General features: G+C 39.1%; 1 protein-coding gene and 1 long non-coding RNA gene across 13 annotated transcripts; one reads left to right on the top strand and one right to left on the bottom strand.

Moving 5' to 3' along the window:
* Window positions 1-1,123: 1,123 nt before the first annotated feature.
* LOC6496990 (reticulon-1-A) lies at window positions 1,124-17,538 on the bottom strand. 11 transcript variants are annotated; one of them, XM_044716473.1, is made up of 8 exons: window positions 13,442-13,505; window positions 12,801-12,914; window positions 11,665-11,840; window positions 11,149-11,184; window positions 1,900-2,107; window positions 1,638-1,846; window positions 1,464-1,569; window positions 1,124-1,400 (listed from the first exon to the last, which is right to left on the bottom strand). In XM_044716473.1, exons 3-8 carry the CDS (start codon window positions 11,738-11,740, stop codon window positions 1,334-1,336), a joined length of 702 nt encoding a protein of 233 aa, XP_044572408.1. In that variant the 5' UTR covers window positions 11,741-11,840; window positions 12,801-12,914; window positions 13,442-13,505; the 3' UTR covers window positions 1,124-1,333. The 11 variants fall into 11 exon arrangements, with proteins under 11 accessions (XP_044572408.1, XP_044572406.1, XP_014761465.1 ...); XM_044716471.1 differs by having other exon boundaries at window positions 11,665-11,987; window positions 13,442-13,495; XM_014905979.3 differs by lacking the exon at window positions 12,801-12,914 and having other exon boundaries at window positions 13,442-13,495.
* LOC116656054 lies at window positions 4,357-7,568 on the top strand. Of its 2 annotated transcripts, none has more exons than XR_004311071.2 (2): window positions 4,357-4,992; window positions 7,145-7,568. It is a non-coding gene; the product is annotated as an uncharacterized LOC116656054 (long non-coding RNA). The 2 variants fall into 2 exon arrangements; XR_006507495.1 differs by having other exon boundaries at window positions 4,357-5,038.
* Window positions 17,539-17,588: the final 50 nt, after the last annotated feature.

Raw genomic sequence — 17,588 nt, 5'->3', positions numbered from 1 at the left:
TATTTTTCAAGTGTATTTAATTTGCAAAAATATCTATCGGTATATAGTCTGGTTTTAGAAGAACGCCTAAAGTACATTAATGGGATAGACTGTACTCGCGGTATCTGTGTGTAAGTACGCACTTCAAACGTAAAGTTTCTTCAACAATTAAGCAACAAAGAGTTACACATTTATAATATTAGTAATGAACATTTTTAAGCTAAAAATGTAAGAGATGTGCCTCGAAATAAATTTGCATTAAATATTTGATTTAATTTCTCATGTAAAAATGCTTACAACTTAATTGTACAATATGAAACAAGGCCATTTATTTTTTGTTTTTTATTTTTTGTTGAAACAAAGCTGTAAAGCTGTTCGAAATTCTTTGTTACTTTTTATGATTTACGATAATATGATACTCGATTAATGATGGTAATAATTTTTTGTTTTTTCTGTGTCCTGGCGCAAATTATTAAACAGAAAAACAACTTAAAGCCTCTCACAGCAGGGGGATGATGATTTGGTCCAACATTTAGGCCACCATTTGAGTTGAAGATGAAGTTGCAGCTGTCGGACGAAAGTTGCATGTCTAATATGTCTTATGGGATCAGATCAGCTTAATTATTATATAATTAGTATATAAATATTTTTGTCTTTTTTTTTTGTTGTTGTTGTTAAAAATGCTAGAAAACACAAAAATCATTAGTTGTGGATTTTTTTACTTCATTTTTTTTATTTCATTTTTTGTTGTTTGTTTTTCCTTTAAGAGTAATCTTAGTTCTTCTTGTTGTTTTATACAAAAAATCAACAAAATAGTAAAACTAAAACTAAAGCAAAGAATTAATTAAAAAAAGGTCACATTGAAAACTAAGAAAATTTTTTTTAATAAATCGTAATGATGGTAGTTTGATTTAAAAATTGGAAATTACTGGAACTCAGAATTGAAATTATTTTTTTTTTAAATTGCATTGCTGCGTCTATGTATAATTGTTGTTGATGTTTAATTTCCTTCACATTTCACTCTTTTATTTGCTTTGATGATTTAATTTTTTAATATATGTTTCTTATTTTTTTTTTCGTTCGTTAAAAACTTAAAGACACTTGGACAATGTTTAAACTGCTACGAGCTGTGGTTGATAAGTGGTTTTTTTTTTTTAGTTAAGATCTCATTTAATTTGATTTACAATTATATCGGTTCATGTATTGGTAGATTGCAATTATACAGTTTAATATGTAAAGATTGCTGCTAGATTTGTTATTTATTTAATGCCTGGATGAATATTAAAACCATTCAAATAATGCTTAATAAATAAATAAACATGTTTAATATTGTTGTTTCAGTAGCTAGTGCGGTTTACTTGTCCTTGTCCGACTCGGCGGCCACGGGCTTATTTTTGCCAATGGGGATGGCCACTCGGATCCTGCAGGAAAACATTACAAATTAATTAACATATATTTATATTTTTTAATAAAATAAAACTTACTTGTCGGTGATTTCTGTCAATTTGCTGCGCACCAGATCCAAGTAGGTGTCGATCGATTGCTTGTTGTTCTCGTAGACCTTGGGCAAGGTAAACAGCGAGACGAAGGCTAAGAAAGTATAAAATTTAATTTAGTTTAGTTTAATTACTAAGTAATGGTGGCAAAAGTGAACTAACCCAAGAGGACCAGAGTCATGCCATTGAACCAGGCGCCAATGTAGGTGAAGACCCACAGAATGACACCGAACTTGATCGAGTCGATGAGATCCTCAACCAGGAAGAGGCGCCTCAGCTCGGCAACAAAGCCATTGATATGTGCCACAGCCACTCCGGCAATGTTCTGTACCTTCTCCTGCGACAGTGTCAGATCCAGATCCAAGTATTCCCTAAAAAAAACATATTAATAATATATAAATTTATTTTTATTCGTAAAACTCACTTGAAGGGATGTCCATCGTTTGTCTTTTGAACGGCCTGTGTCACCGATTTGTAGATTCTGAATGCCACGGTGCCGAACAAGGTGAGGAGCGACAAGTAGGCGAACACGCTGATCACCGAGAAGCTGGAAATGGCCAACAGTGTGATCAGTCCGGCGCCAAAAACAATGCCGGATTTTTTCACATCGCGCCAGTAGATGAGGGATTCCACTGGAAATACAAAAATTCAAAATCAAATTAGCCTATAGATTTTTTTTAAATAATATACTTATGATGTCCCCCCTTTCATAAAAATTATAAAAAAAAAAAATAAAAAGACAAGAGACTGAAAATAAGCACACTCATACATATGCATATATGTAGCTATATCTTTTCAGGCAGCGGCAATTATGCAATCTATGAGATAAATAGATGAATCTTGTATCTCTTGTAGTGCTCTTGTATCTGAAGCATCTTAGGTGGTAATTATCAGATGGCATTTGTAAGCTTTTCATATTATTCTAACCCTGCCACACCACCTGCCGCCTGCCCTCTTTCCTCCCAAAAAAAAAAAACTCACACAATTCGTTCGACATTTTTTTTTTTTTTTTTCTACGGATCTCGTTCGCGGTGCGACGGTTTTGACGTTCCTCGTTGCCAAGTTCTACACACTAGCGGCGAAATATTATTTTGGCGTCTGCTGGCCACGGCCAGAACTTATGGCTACTAGCTGGGAGAGGCTAGGCGGCTAGGAGGCTAGAGGAAAAGTTTAGATTTTCCGGACCCAGCCGGAAAACAAAAGAGAAAGCCATCAAGAGAACACACTCACTAAGAGCGTGTGAAGAATGAGGGAATAAAACGGAAACACGCCTCGAGAATCGATTGAAAAGCTAGCAGTTGTCCAGTCCCGGACGGAATGTATCTCTTGGATACATTCGGCTGACGTAAACACCTATCGGTACCTATATCTTTGCCATCTTTGCCCTTTTATTATTCACTTTCATCGATAAGAAGTCATTGCCCGCCCGGCGGCACTTCGAGTTAACCCAATTTAGATATTCTAAAAATAATACACTCCATAAGTGTTAAAATCTCAGAACAGCTACTGTTTATGGTATCATAATTTGTTAAAAGATAAGCAATCTATACAAGCCAATAATAGTTACAGATAACATAAGAGATCTATAACTATTGTGGTTTAAACTATATAGTATCTATTAGCATCTTTATTCGCTAAAAAAAAATAGACAATTGGTTTATAGAATCCAGCTAAACAAATAGATACTAGATACTAGATACTAGACTAGTTGAAGCCAAAAACCAGCTGAGACAAACTAGTTATTTGGGCTGCGAGTTGCCAGGTCGAGAGACCCGATTTGAATGGGATTATGTAAATATGGTGGAAATAAATTAGAAAGGAGACAATGGTGATGAGATGGCAGCACTACAGAAGACCCTTAACTGGGCTAGAGAGTGTCTCTCTGTCTTCTCTCGATGGAGAAAGTTCCCCCCAATCGAAGATCTTCGTTACAATTGCAGCTTTGGTATCTTAAGTTAAGAAATGAAACTGGTTTGTTTTTGCCTTGAAACTAGTTTTGGCCGAAAGTGAAGTGCAGCTTCTTTTTCTGAAAAAAAAAGCCATAGTGTCGTAATATTGCAAAAAAAAGAAAATAAAAAAACTGCATAGATAAGACCTGACTGGAGCTGATAACAACACCATGTCTATACGCTTGTATTAATTATTTTATTCGAAAATCGCCAATGCAAGCTGGAAATTTTAATGATGAGCCGGAATTTGGTTACCAACTGCACTTCCACAACGTGGCAAGAAAAATTTCATTTAAAAGATAATACATTAAAAATTAATAGTAACTGAAGTAAAAAAAAAGAAACAGACTGGCAGGTTTCTTTGATTTTTGAATTTTTTTGTTAAATTATTTTGGCCACGTTGGCGCTGCTGACGCTGCTCTGCTGACGTTGGCAGCAATCACTGCCGCGCAGTCAATAAATATTTTTCTTTTTTTTTTTTTTATTCCACGACCCCCCGAAGATAAGACACCTAGAGGTTGTCGCCGTTGCTGGGTCTTAAACCCAAAAGTGGACAACGTGGACCAGCAGCCAGGTGATAACGGAAACGGGAGAGATTACCTGGTCCGCGCTCGGGTAGTGGCTGGAAGTTGCCGTTGGAATTGTTGCGTGAATAGCGTTTGCTGCCGCCTGCCATTTTTTTTTTAAACTTTGTTTAGTTTTACGGTACGGTTTAACGGTAACTAGCTTGGCGCCAAAATGTATGCAAAGTGGAGTGGGAGTTTGCGTGTCTAAGCTTAATTACAGCACGGAAATTTAGTTAATACACAGGCGCACACACACACCAACACACACAAAACAAACACAGAGACGAGAGACGATTCAGCCGACCGTCCGACACGAGCTCTGGAAGAAGTTTGAGCAGAAATTTTATTTGAGCTCCCCAATTGGGCTGCTTGGGCAGCGGCAGTGCGGCCTAATGTGGGAGCCCAGAGGGAGCCAGAAAGAGATGGCGGCAGCAAACAAGTTTTCAGGAAGGAAACAAGCAGTGGGAGAGAGTCAAGCAGTTCATAGTGGGGCCAATCTACAATTTCGATCAAAGACAATGGGATTTCAATTTTAAATAAAATAAAATACATTTTCTAAAATTATAGATTAAACTAAAGACATCAATTATTATTCTAAGCCCTCATATATTTTTACTTTAGTTACTATTATTTTATATTTTTAATATTTAATTTTATTCAGATTTATTTCCACTGTAAAAGAGAGAGCACAGCTGCTCCACCTAAGAGCTTGAGTGGGAGTGATTTCAAGAGAGAGAGAGAGTGCGTCGTCGATCCACATTGAAAGTAAAAGATAACGCGCATTAACAACAACAACTGTGACTGGGGGTCGGGGATGTGGTATGTGTACAAATGTCAGCAAACGTGTCAACCTCAGCCACGAACTTGGATTCGCGACTCGGCTCCCCCAGCCGAAGACTAAAGATTGGAGCTACGTAGCCGCTTAGCGTTTTGAGTGACGTATCGGGTGGGGTTGTTGGCGTATTGCGGACTGTGTGCGGATAAATGTGAATCATGGCCACGGTGCGTGACAAAAGCTATGGTGAAAAAAAATATAATACTATAAAATGTAAATCAATAATTAAGTTTACACTTCAAAACCATAGGGAGATAAGTGATGCAGATAAGGGCGCGCTGCTTGGAGTGGGGGGTGGGTCATTGCACTGCTTGGCTGCTGCAGTTTGAGAGCGACTGCGGTGTGGTGTTTGAGTGAAATGCATTTTCATAACCGGCTCGAAGCGCAATAGGCAAGAAAACTGCGTTTTGGTGAAATGCGAATGCGGGTATAGTGACATCATCCCCAATTCCCCAACACTCGCGTCCAACCCCAATCGCCTCTATTTTTGTTTTTTTTTTTTTGCCTGTTTTCTTATTTTGGCGCGTTTGAATGAGTAAGCTGTGCTTCAAATGATATCATGTTGGGAGACGGCAATAGAAATTCTCTGTTTGGCTGACATTATTCCCAAATCTGCTCGCAAACAAACGCAAATAAATTTATTTTGTGCACCTGACATTGTCAGAAAAGCCTTCCAAATTGCATAAGCAACATATGTTAATAAACAATTAAAGGGAATACGTAACGAAAGCCAAACACATTCGAAAAATAAATAAACATTCTCTTAAAAAACATAAACTAGTCCCTTGAGTCTTTGATCTTTTATCGGAAATGGTTACTAACGGGAACTCCACTTATATGTTGATAAGAGAAAATAGCCCAAGGGATTTTTTTTTAAAGAAAATGTATGGTTTTATTTCAAAGGTTTCTTATTTTAAAAAATGTATAAGAGCTTTTTATTATAAAGATAAGTTTTATTTTAAATTTTCTTTCTAGTCAGAGTGATGTGTCTAAGTAGCCTTTAAAAACGATACATTTTTACAACATTTTCTATTCGAACATTTCTTAAAAGTCACAAAAAAGAATATTTATAAATAAATTATAGCTGCAATTAGAAACAACGCACGACCAGAGAGTGTGATGAAGAGAGAGCGGAAGAAGAGAGTAGCGCGAAAATAAAAGAAATTTCCCTCCACCCCAAGGGAAATTCTAGTGGCCATGTGGCCCGAAGGCCCTCATATTTTTCACAAAAGGGGGTTTTCCAATCATATCTTTTGATTTATTTTCCATCCAATTTTGTATCTTTTTTTTTGTTACTTACACGACTCGCGGTTGAGAGGCAAATCTTTAAGTTCGCCCAGCGATTGCAGCAGACTCTTGAGTGCTTCCAGACCCTCAGCCATGTTTCTTGTTATTTAGTTAACGGTATTTTAGAACGGTATTTAAATTGTTAATCACAATAGCTATCCGCCCGACTGCAAGAGAGAGAAAGTCGAAAAGAGAATCGGGATTAAGCGAAAGTTCTCGCGAAAGCGTGTGCGGTTCACGGATCGAGGAAATGCGAATGCAGCGGCGGGCATTAACCGTTTGCGTAGAACTGACGGATACGAAAATGGTTTCGCGGTTGCCAGTCCCCCCAACCCAATCGACGGATCCGACCTAGACGAGAGGTATATATGTGTATATGTGTACCTAGAAGTACCCTCATACATGAAGAACCTCGCCCTCGCCCGTCGACTGGCAATCGGAACTGATAGGGAGGTGGCCCGTAGACTGGGGCAAGATAATAAGATAGGATTAATATTTTTTCATTCACTTTTAATTTATTTACTTTATGGCGATAACCGCAAAAGCTTGCAGGTTACAGGTGTCACTGACTAAAGGAGAAATGTCTATAAATAATATATATTTGTAAATACAAACAATATATTCTTCGAAAGATCACTGTTCCTGCATTATATCGCCAGTGTTGGGGCACCTATCCAAGTTATATAATTAGAACAGTATCCGTATACGAAAAATTCCGCAGATACCGGGTTGGGGATTTAAAAAAAATTAAATGCCTCGGACAATGGCAAAGTCGCAGATCCCGTGTTTTCTGTCAGCTGCAAGTGCAGGTCATCCGAAGAGTTCAAACAGCTGACAACAATCTGTGGCATGCCACACAGATACTAACACATACACACACACACACAGAAATGCACTTGAAATCACACACGCACTCTGGGGCAAGAACCAAATTACCGATCTCGTTTTCGTTGTCGCGTTCCTCGATCGACTCTCTGAGGCAATGTGGCGTTTTCAAAGTCCGTACTCGAACTAAACTACAATTAATTTCAGATGCGCTCAGCTCGACGCAGGGCGAAGCGACACTCGCCCCGCAACACAACAACACTCACGCAGGTACCCACTCATCCTACAGCTGCGGTCAGCGCCATAGCAACAGTATATTTGAGATAAACTATCGAGTTGAGTCACGGGAGGACAACGATTGGAATGTGATTTGCAAATCACTAAAATATTTCATTTATTTTTCTCTTTTTAAATATTAAAATGTGAGAGAGGAAAAATGTACATACCATATGTATAGATATAAATTTAATACAATTTAAGAAGAAAGTTTAAAAATCTGAATCATCATTACAATAAAAACATTCAAAAGGGTCATTTGAATAGCGATATAATGAAATATATTTGCAATTAAATACTCAGATTATAATTTTGTAAATTAATATCAGAATAAACCGAGTTTCTTATTTAGAAATATCAAGTTTAATATTTCCAAAACATCTAATATTAAAATCGCTATTTCTATAATTTATTTTAATAGACATCTTTAGAACTAACTATTCAGATTATTAATTAAAAAACTAATATAATTATGAACACCATTGCATGTAAATGTTTGTTAACTAATTTTAGACCCTTTGTACTATGACCATGAGCTTGAACTCTAGAACCGCGTTTTGTAATTATTGTTTATTTAAAAAATTTTTAGCTAATTAGCATCTTCCACCCAGAACTATTATTTTGACAACTGGTGTAGGGAAAAGGGAAAGGGACAGGAACGGGGTCCGAGGGCCTCCCTCTGTTTATGGCGAATTGCAAATAACAGCATCGACAGAGAGAGAGAGAGTGAGAGTGAGAGTGAGAACCTAGGTACGTAAGAGAGCCAGATACATGGATGTCTGATCTCGGATGAAATAAAAGTGAGGAAAGGTGAGGAAAGGTGGTCACCGGTGCGCATGGCTGCGTGTTTTTATTATCAGGGAGCACGCACACACACACACACAACTGTAATTTAGGTAGAAAACAGGGATTCCTTCGATCATGTCTTTGCAAGCCAAATAATCAGGTAAAAGGAAAGGAAGGATTGGAGAGAAGGAGAACAGGATCAGGCCTAGTCAGGGATGCTGCTTTGGCTTGTGATCTTTGAACTAGTTCTAAAGAGTAGTAAAATAGTACTAAAAGAGAACTATAATCTAATAGCCAACTTTTTTCGCATTAAGTGAGAGATCACTGTGCCAGAATTTATTCGATTTCTAGTTCAACTGCTTGACCGCCGCCCTGTGCAGCCTACGGCGTAATCTTTAAATGCTAAACCGCAGCCACAGCCACGGTAGGCAACAAAAGAAACAAACGCAGACAAATGGCTGAAATACTTAGCTAAAAGGCTAAAATTAGCAGGCAACTGCGAGAACGAGAGTCGTCTCATTTGACGTTGACGCCGCCGCCGCCGGCCGGGCAGACAGAGCATCCAACGCAAGGGGATACAGGTGGAAGCGGTAATGAATGAGCGGTGAGATAGAAAAGGCAGCTTTTCACTTCTGAGAGCCATAAACAATGACACTTGGTGCTGCTATTTCACTCAAGTTTGCTCTCACATCGCAGTTTCAAGGTTAACTGTATCTCGTCAGATAAATGGCAAGCTTTAAAATAGTCTCCAAAACACTGCTTGTTTGAAGCAGTTTGCACTGCTTGGATGAAAGCGCTCGATTCAAATGTTGCACTTCGAAATGAATCGAAAATTTCACCGATCAGATCTGACGTCAGCAACTGATAAATTAGAAAGCTTTTTTTGGCAAATGACTTGGGCGTTTCTTATCTTCAAATTCTTATTGCTTTGCATTGGAGACATATTATCTGGAGCCGTGGAATTAAGTAATTTCTAACTGGCTTATCATTCTTATTTGTGGTTCGCTGTGGTTATGTATATAACTTTTTGCACTTGAATGCAAATTATTCGCATATTCATATAGTTCTCCTTTTTTTTGGCACAAAATTAGCGAAATGCCGGCGATGATCTAATCGATTCTGGCTGGAAGTTTATATATTTATGTCGGTATGTGGAAATAAACAAGAAAACTTGTCGTCTACGGCACGTAAGCATATTTCTTTTGGGCCGTTACTCATTCTAGATTTTGGCAGTTTGGCAAAGAAAGTATAATAGAAAGTTTCGGTGATAACAGAATATTTTAAATTTAATAAGTCAAATAATATTATAATTTTTTATAACACTCTATTCCCCTTTGAAGTCATAAATCATAGCACTAGTGGTGATTAATCATCTAACTTAACGCCCGACTAATTATAAGAACATATACTAACTCTTTAATTTACAGTTTTACATTCACCAGACGGCGTAGAGCGCTTGGCTGGCTTTCCTTTATGGCCAAGTCTGGAATGGTAATGTGGGCCGTCGACTGATTCAATTGAATGAGTAGTCGAGTGCCAGTCCGCAGTGGGCAGTCCCCAGCGAGCGGTACAACATTAAGCTCTTGGCCATGTCCAAATTGGGCATTGGACTCGAGAGCCAGATGAAGAAAAAGCCATTGAAGCCACAGGTTCATGTCTGGGCACTCGAGAACATTACATTTAAGCCAATCTGGGGAGTGGCTGCTGGGCAGCAAAAGTTCTTGCTATGAAGTCTGCAACTATTTTAAACGAAAATCTCAAGTCATAGTTTTGGAAAGCGATAACATTATCATTTGAATCACGTTTTAATTTTTAATATTTTATAGTCCACCTTAAACAAACCATGACTGAGTGCATGATTATGGAGTGAGTAGTTCATGACTATTTTTTTTATTAAATACTGAGGCTCAGGTAGGGCGGCTGATGCAATAAAATGCGAATTCAATGCGAATTAGTCACAACTAGACGGAGTGATTTTTAATAGCCACAAACTGATAATGAAACGTATACTAGGTAAGTAATACGGCCGTATAATCTAAGGCATCTGAGGTAGAAAGTGCATGTCGGGAGCGGCAGCTCGAGTTGCATGTGAGAGACCCGCGCCCTAATTGCAACCCCTTCATAAACCCCCTTCTTCTCAGGCGGCAAAAAAATAGCAGACTTCCAATATCAGTTTTCTACAAATTCAATATATTTTACTTTACTATATTCCTACTATAAGGATTTATATTTTTTCTTATCATTTTCCTAACTCATTTTAGTCAAAATTCTTGCTGTAATAATTTCTATCTTTAATCTCTCACTTTTTAAAGGTCTCTTTAGTAAGGCCCCACTGTACCTCCACCTTTGGGCGTTTGTTGGCCCGACTTAGCATGCGATCCGATTACGGTTACCGCTCTTAACGCTCACCGCTTCAGTGCAAAACGTTTGGCTGGCCGCGGGGGTAACTGAACTATATCAAGCGACGGCTAATTGCAGTCCGACTGGACTTGCAACCCAACTGGAGAGTGGCAGCGGAAGTGTGGAGTCATTGAAAGGAGGCAAGGTGCAGTGAAAAATGCAAATTATTTGTTAGTCACCCTCTCTTAAAAAAATCAATGATTAAAGGGAAGGATATAGAATTTATTTACATATTTTAAGATTGTTAGTAGTCCTTAACCTTAAAATTTAAAGCCATAAAAAAAGCAATAAAATACATACATTAAAAAAAAAAGTAAGAAACAAAAGGATATTTCATTTCATACTTTGCAAATAATAAAAAAAAAGACAATGCATGGCCCTCGAAAGGATATGCGGAATAATGTGGCATACTTTTTGGGGGCACTGCTTGCCTCGGCAAGTGCATATTATGGAAATCACAACAACAACAACAAGGAGCGCAGCGGAAGCACACAGCTTTGGCATACTTGTACGAAGGCTTAACGCAAAAAACAAAAAAAAAAGAGTAGAGCAGAGCAAAGCAGAAACCAAAACAAAAGGACACCCAGCCCAGGCTACAGGGGTGGCTCTGATGACATCATAACGCATATTGACAGACGACTGCCACGATTGCCCCTGGATTTGTACAGTTATTACAACAGTTACAGTTGGATTTACGTTTTTTTGGTCAAGCTGGAGAGCGGCACAGTTTTAGGAGAACTGGAACTTACCTTGCGGGTGCAAACGTTCGGGCTTGAACCAGGCATCTGCAAATAGGCGATTGATATATTGATTTTCGTTAGTTAGCGGTTAGTCGAGGTGCAATAAGAGACAATTAAAAAAAACAAGGAATGGAAATAGTTTGCGTGCACAGGCGGTGGTGTTATGAAAATAAAAAGAGCACAGGGGCGTTGCGAAAGCAGTGTATTATAAGCTTAGTTGGCAAAGCAGTTCAAGCACCCAAAAAGGAGGAAAATAAAATACAATTTTAATACAAAAAATGAAATGTAATTTAAAAAGGGTATTAATGGTAGAAGAAAGCCACTTTCACCGAGAAATATAGACATAGACACCACATTCCATATACACAAATTATACAATCCTTAATCTAACAGGCTCTACTCCCACACCACAGTTGTCAGAGGTTAGTTTTGTTGATTTTTCCCATTGCCTTTTTTTTTTTATTATTTTTCAATTTGGGGTGAGTTTTTGGGGGTAATTTCGATTTTAATGTGAGTGGCACTTACTGGGATCGAGGATGGAGCAAATCAGGGGGCGCGTTTTGCACACACCATTCTGACCGGTTTCGCCAATTGTAGCCATTACTTAAATTTTTTTATATTTTCTCAAAAAAATACACTCTTTTTCTCGTCACTTTTTCCTTTTTATTTGATATATATTTTTTTTGGGATTTTTTCCCGTCCTAGTCGGATATTGTTTTCGTTAACAAAAGCACAACGCAGAAGGAGAGAGAATTGAGAATGGGAGAACGGTAGGTATTACGACGTTACGGTATTACGCTATAAGAATTTTTCACTTCCGTGTGGCAGCTCCACGACGCGTATAGAGACTGAAACGTATCAGGAAAAGCTTCAGCCCACAGGCCAGGTCTAGGAGTCCAGGTCCCCCTTTGCGAAAAAGGACAACCCTAAAACCAAAGCGACGGCGCCGAGAGAAGAGATGAGAGTCCAGAGAAAGAGAGAGAAACATATGCCCCCCACTGTGCTTAACCGTTTGGACCAACAGGCAGTGCCCAATTGAAAATTTAACCCTTAAAAAAATAATTTTTTTTTTTTTGTCATAAAACTGAAAAATATCCTAAATATTATTTAGTTTTTAAATTTTATTTATCAAAACTTTCTTCATAATTTCCCTTTTTCTTTCCTATAGAGTTTCCACTGTAGCCTCATAGGTTTAGAGCTCAAAGGTGTCTCCAAATAAAAGAGAGGCCACCCACAAGCCCCACAAAGTTGAGCAACCCCGCTTAGCCCTGAACTTTGTCTCCTACGGCGTCTACGAGTTGGGAAAAGCTCAGTAGCCTGGGGCCAAAGTCTTGCGTCCATCGATTTCACCTAATGCAGCTGACCTGTCGCTGTGGAGACTGGAGAGTCTCTGTCTTTGTGGAGACTTTTCCACAGCGCATGTGCGTCCTGCACTGTATTTTTGTTATTTTATGTGCCACCCACTAAAGTGGGCCGGAAATTACCAGACAAGTTTCGGTTTGGGGCGGTGGTTCGGTGGTGCAACCAAGTTGCAGATGCTGTTTGCCTCCTGCCTCCTCTCTTCACGCCGTGACCCCGCCCTTTGCGTTGCGTGTGTTTTTGGAAAAATTGGAAAGGAAATCAATCAAGTGGCACTCGGAAACGCATTTTCCATTTCTCACCTTTCGTTTGTTCTACATTTTGTTGCCAAATATCTGGGCGCTTTTGGCCAACTTATGACTAACGGGCTTGACGCATTCCATATGGGCTGCCAAAAGCGGCAAAGTTGCCCGTTCCTGATGTCTTAGCCCAGTTTTTGGGGCCAGATGAAATCGATATTGGCCAAGAGAACGGGAAGTGATGTTTTTCCCATTTTATATGATGTAGAAAATTATAATAAATTATTTAAATCTCTCTAAAGGAACTACTTTCTTAATTAAATACATTTTTTTTTTCCTGGCCACTTGTTTCCTCCATAAAGAAAAGGTTTTATTTTTTAAGAAATAAATAAACTATTTAAAAAACTTGAAATAAACAAAAAAATGTTTTTAATCAAGCAATATAGATGTTTATTTTTGTGTTTTAAGTCCTATGGTATCCCTCTTGAGTAACCTTTCCAATAAAAATCAATTCAAGTTCATCGAATGCCATGTGTTCTGCGTTCAGTTCAATTCCAAAAATAAGAAATTTCCCCCCCACTCGAGACATTTCAGCAGCGTGGGAGATGCAATTAACCCACAAAAATAAACCATATTTTCTTAAATCACAAAAAATATCACAAGAAAAAAAAATGAAATTTAATAAAAATTTTTACTGGACATACGCGAATTATTTGAAAATGATTTAAAAATAGAAATATAGTCAAGGTGGCGATATCGAAGTTGCCAGGAAACTGAAGCCACAAAAGCGATAAAGCAGAGGAGATAAGCTGCCAAGATTGGATGCTAAGCTTCGGTTAAGAAAGTGCCAGTGGAAGAATCCAAAACCCAAAACGAAATCAATGGCAAATTGAAAGACAAAAGCGCAGCGAAAACAAAGGAAATGCAAGTGAAATATGTGTTCAGCTTGTAATAAAAATAGCCGCATAATCGCACAAAAGGGATGGAGGCACACAGACCGTATAGACTGGTATAGTAGACTGCAGCTGGAGAGCGTCGATGAAAATCACTAATTGGAAAATGTTTTTCCCCAGACAGGGGGTACGGGAAATACATACATATATAAAGATTTTTGTTTAAACAAAAAAGATTTTATTGGAAAAAAATATGTTGAAAAATAGTATTTTTCAAAAACCAAAAAAACTGTTTCTAATTTTTTGAATTTAAATGAAAATTTTGAGCTATAATTTTTTGTAGTGTATGTAGATTTCAAGAGCAGTTAGGGCCCCCCTTGATTGGATAATCCAATGGCTTAAATAAGCCCACTGGAGGGGCTGTCGAAAAGTAGTAGCCACTAGCCACTATCCACTAGACAGTAGCTTGCAAAATAGTTACAGAATGTAACAACGCAACAATAAATTATTATTGTGGCTCTGGCAGTCGCGCAAATTGCTTTAATAGCCATCACAGCTCTAAAACGTAATAAACGAAACTAAAACACAAAAAAGAAATTGAATTATAATGAAATATGAACGGGGGCTATACGTCAATGAACGTAAGTAGCCACTAGGGTTGAGTAAAAAATTTTAAGATCTGGAGGGGGGAAATGGGAGGCCAGCAGCTGATTCATGCCGGTGGAAGTCTCTTAAAAATTGTGAAACTATGTTAGTAACTTCCAGAATGTTGGCACCTTATAGAGCTAATAATATAATAAGTTAATAATAAGAGAAAGAGAGATTCCTAGTTATGTGTAGTTCATTTTTCTTTTCTTAAATGAATGTTTATTTTTGTTCACTCTTGAACTGCTTGAATTAAGGAGCTACCTTTGAGTTCATTTTCATTTCTTAAATGAATGTTCATTTGAAAATGTTCATTTTTCATTAGAAGCAGTTCATTTTTGAACAAGAAGCCATTTTTGTGTTAATTTTCTTTTCTTAAATGAATGTTCATTTTGAAAATGTTCATTTTGGTTCATTTTTCATCAAAAGCAGTTTATTTTTGAACTGCTTGAATTAAGGAGCCACTTTTGTGTTCACTTTCTTTTCTTAAATGAAGGTTCATTTAAAAACTGTGAATTTTGGTTCATTTTTGGTTTAGTTTTGTTAATTTTTGAATTTTTTTGAATTAAGAAGCTACTTTGATGCTCATTTTAATTTCTTAAATAAATTTTTATCTTCTTAAATTTTTAAAATAGTTAATTTTCATCACTATTGGTTCATAGTATCATAGGTTCATTTTTCTTTAAGTTCTGTTTTTTTTGATAAAACTTGCTTAAATGGTAGGTAGAAACGGTAGTTCTACTTTTGTAATTAAATTCTTTATTTTTAATTGCTTTAATATTTTTTTTGTAAGCACTTAGCTGATCATTTTAATTACTCTCTTCAAGTACTTTAAGTCAGCCACCTTTACAGCAAATATCTCAAGCAAATAGCCTTATCTTTATACTGTTGCTTCACTGTATTTACCGACAGCTAAGTAATCATACATATTTCTGTTCACTTGTTCAGCCGGCATTCAAATGAGCGTGAATCACGCGCCCCAGCCGCTGACGATGACGATCGATTTGCAAAAAAAGAAAAAAGAGGAAAACTTTTGAAAAACTACTAGATTGCCGGGATAGAGGCTGTTGCTGTTTTACAGCCATTGAGATAAAAGGTACACTCTAAGAGTGTTTTTGGAGATATCCGATTACTCTGCTCCGTGATACGAAATAAAATAAATTTAATAAGAGAACCTCCAGAGCCGATGACATCATGGCAGAGTCAGCAAAAAAAAAAAAACCATTCCAAGCGCAAAATAAATAAAAAAAAGAGAACGGCGAGTGACTAACCCACATAGAGGGGGAAATTACGACCTGGGGGAAAAAGGGGTCAGGGGTCAGGAGTCAGGATAGGTGGGATGCAAGGTGCGGTCGCAGGAAGGCTCGAGAATAAACAGAAAATGATACTCTAATGATGACAGCACAGCAAATTAATTAGAAACTCAACGATAACACACGCAGTGTGAATAAATTCTTTAAACATTTTCATTAAAATAGTTTCCAACTTACCAAGTCCGTATTTGTAGAAGATCTCCTCCACGGACACAATCTTTGGCTGCGACTGGGACTGAGACTGCGACGAAGCAGCTGCTGGCACTGGGGGCGGAGCCACATTCGGCTTGGGCGGTTCCTCCTTGACTTTGGGCGGTTCCGGTTTCGGTTCGGCTTTGGGAGCCGCTTGGACACTTGGCTTGAAGTCATCGTCATCATCCAGATCGGTTACCAACGAAGCTGCTGAAACTGGAGCAGCCACTGGAACCGGTACGGGCTTTGGAGCAGCAGGAGTAGCGGCCGGAACTGTTGCGGGCACTGCTGGTGGGGTGGCTGTGCGCTCATCCCTGAAATCGCTGAGCAGATCCTCCGATGAGATGAACTTCTCGTTGTCCTGCTCCTTCAGAGCATCCACAACGGGTTTCTTGGCCGGCGACGGAGTGTAAGATACGGACGGCGATTCGGTGTCAGAGTCCTTGTTGGCGGTAAACGGAGCAGCAGCAGCAGCGGGAGCGGAAACAGGAGCAGGAGCAGCGGCAGCAGGAGTCGGAGCTAGTGGCTTGCCCGAGAAATCATCATCATCGTCATCGTAAAAGTTAGACGTGGGCTGGAAGGCTTGGAGCGGTGCCGATGGCTTGTCACTGAAGCTACCCAACAGATCCTCTTCAATAGGAGCTGTAGCTGTAGCTGGAGCAGGGGCTGCAGCTTTTTCCGGTGCCGGAGCAGGAGCAGGAGCTTCCACGGGCGGAGAAACGGCAGCGGCTTCTGAAAAGGGAGCCAAAGGAGCGGTGTTGGAGCCACCGAACAGTCCCCTCTCGGCATTCATGAAGTCAGTGGTTAGACCGCCAATGCTCTGCTTCACATCCTTTCCGGCATCGCTCAGGAAATCGTCAAAGTCATCCGCCTTCTTGGCGAACTTGGCCTCCAGCAGCTCCTGGGCCTCCTTGGCGCCGGCGGACATTCGCTGAACGAACTCCTGCGGGTCACCAAAGTCCAATTTCTTTTGCTCGTTGGCAAAGTAGTGCTCCGTATGGGCATTATCGTCCTGGGCACCGCCACTAACGTTGCCAGCGTCTCCACCCAATCCCAGGTCCATTTCCTCGTAGGCCTTCTGGGCGCGCTGGAACACATCCTCGCTGGCTGCCGCCGCCTCCTTCTTCAGTTCGGAGAAATTGATATCCATTTTAGTGGGGGGCTCTCGTGGGGAGGAAGAATTTAATAATTTTCACAGATGCTGCCTTGGGTATCCTTGGAAGGGCTCTCGCACATACACACACACGGACGCGACGGCTCTCTCACACAGACGCACACTATTTGGATGTGCTAACCAGCTGATTCCGCCGGCTGGATGGGGCTCTTTCAATTTTTTTCAAAACGAACAGAGTGCGTTTCGTGCTCGTTTAAAGTTGAATTTGGTTTAAAACTCAGCGTTTGTTTTGTCCGGCGCCGTCGGTTGGTTCGGTCACTCGTTTGAATTGTTATAGAGACAGGGCTGCTAAAGCTAGGGCGGTAATGGGGGGATTGGGAGGTTGTGGTGCTTTCCACTGAGAGATCTTTTCTCTGGCAAAACAATCAATCCGAGTCTGGTCTCACTTTTTTGCTGGCTCTTCGGCTGGCGCTAGAGTAGCCAACTCTTTTGGGGCACAATTCGTATATTCGCGCCCTCGTTAGGAAGTTGGATTCTTATTTTACCAAGATATTACTTTTAATATATATATATATATATACTTCTCTTCTTTTATTTCAGATTTTAATTTCAGATTTCATTCAATTGGAACAAGTACTTGGTAATTTTGAGTATGACATTGATTTCAAAACCATGTATGTTTTTTAAATAAAAC

The sequence above is a fragment of the Drosophila ananassae genome, chromosome 3R, assembly GCF_017639315.1.
Source record: "Drosophila ananassae strain 14024-0371.13 chromosome 3R, ASM1763931v2, whole genome shotgun sequence".
Taxonomy (NCBI): Eukaryota; Metazoa; Arthropoda; class Insecta; order Diptera; family Drosophilidae; genus Drosophila; species Drosophila ananassae.
The sequence above is the reverse complement of the archived record's forward strand: the minus strand, read 5'-3'. Positions and strand labels throughout refer to the sequence as shown.

Bases quoted from the DNA above. Each gene is read 5' to 3' on its own strand.
- LOC6496990 (XM_001962943.4), bottom strand. From the start codon at position 16,930: ATGGATATCAATTTCTCCGAACTGAAGAAGGAGGCGGCGGCAGCCAGC. The intron at 11,185-15,765 runs GTAAGTTGGAAA...GCCTATTTGCAG, and splicing joins CTTCTACAAATACGGACTTG to ATGCCTGGTTCAAGCCCGAA. The intron at 2,108-11,148 runs GTAAGTTCCAGT...TTGTATTTCCAG, and splicing joins CGAACGTTTGCACCCGCAAG to TGGAATCCCTCATCTACTGG.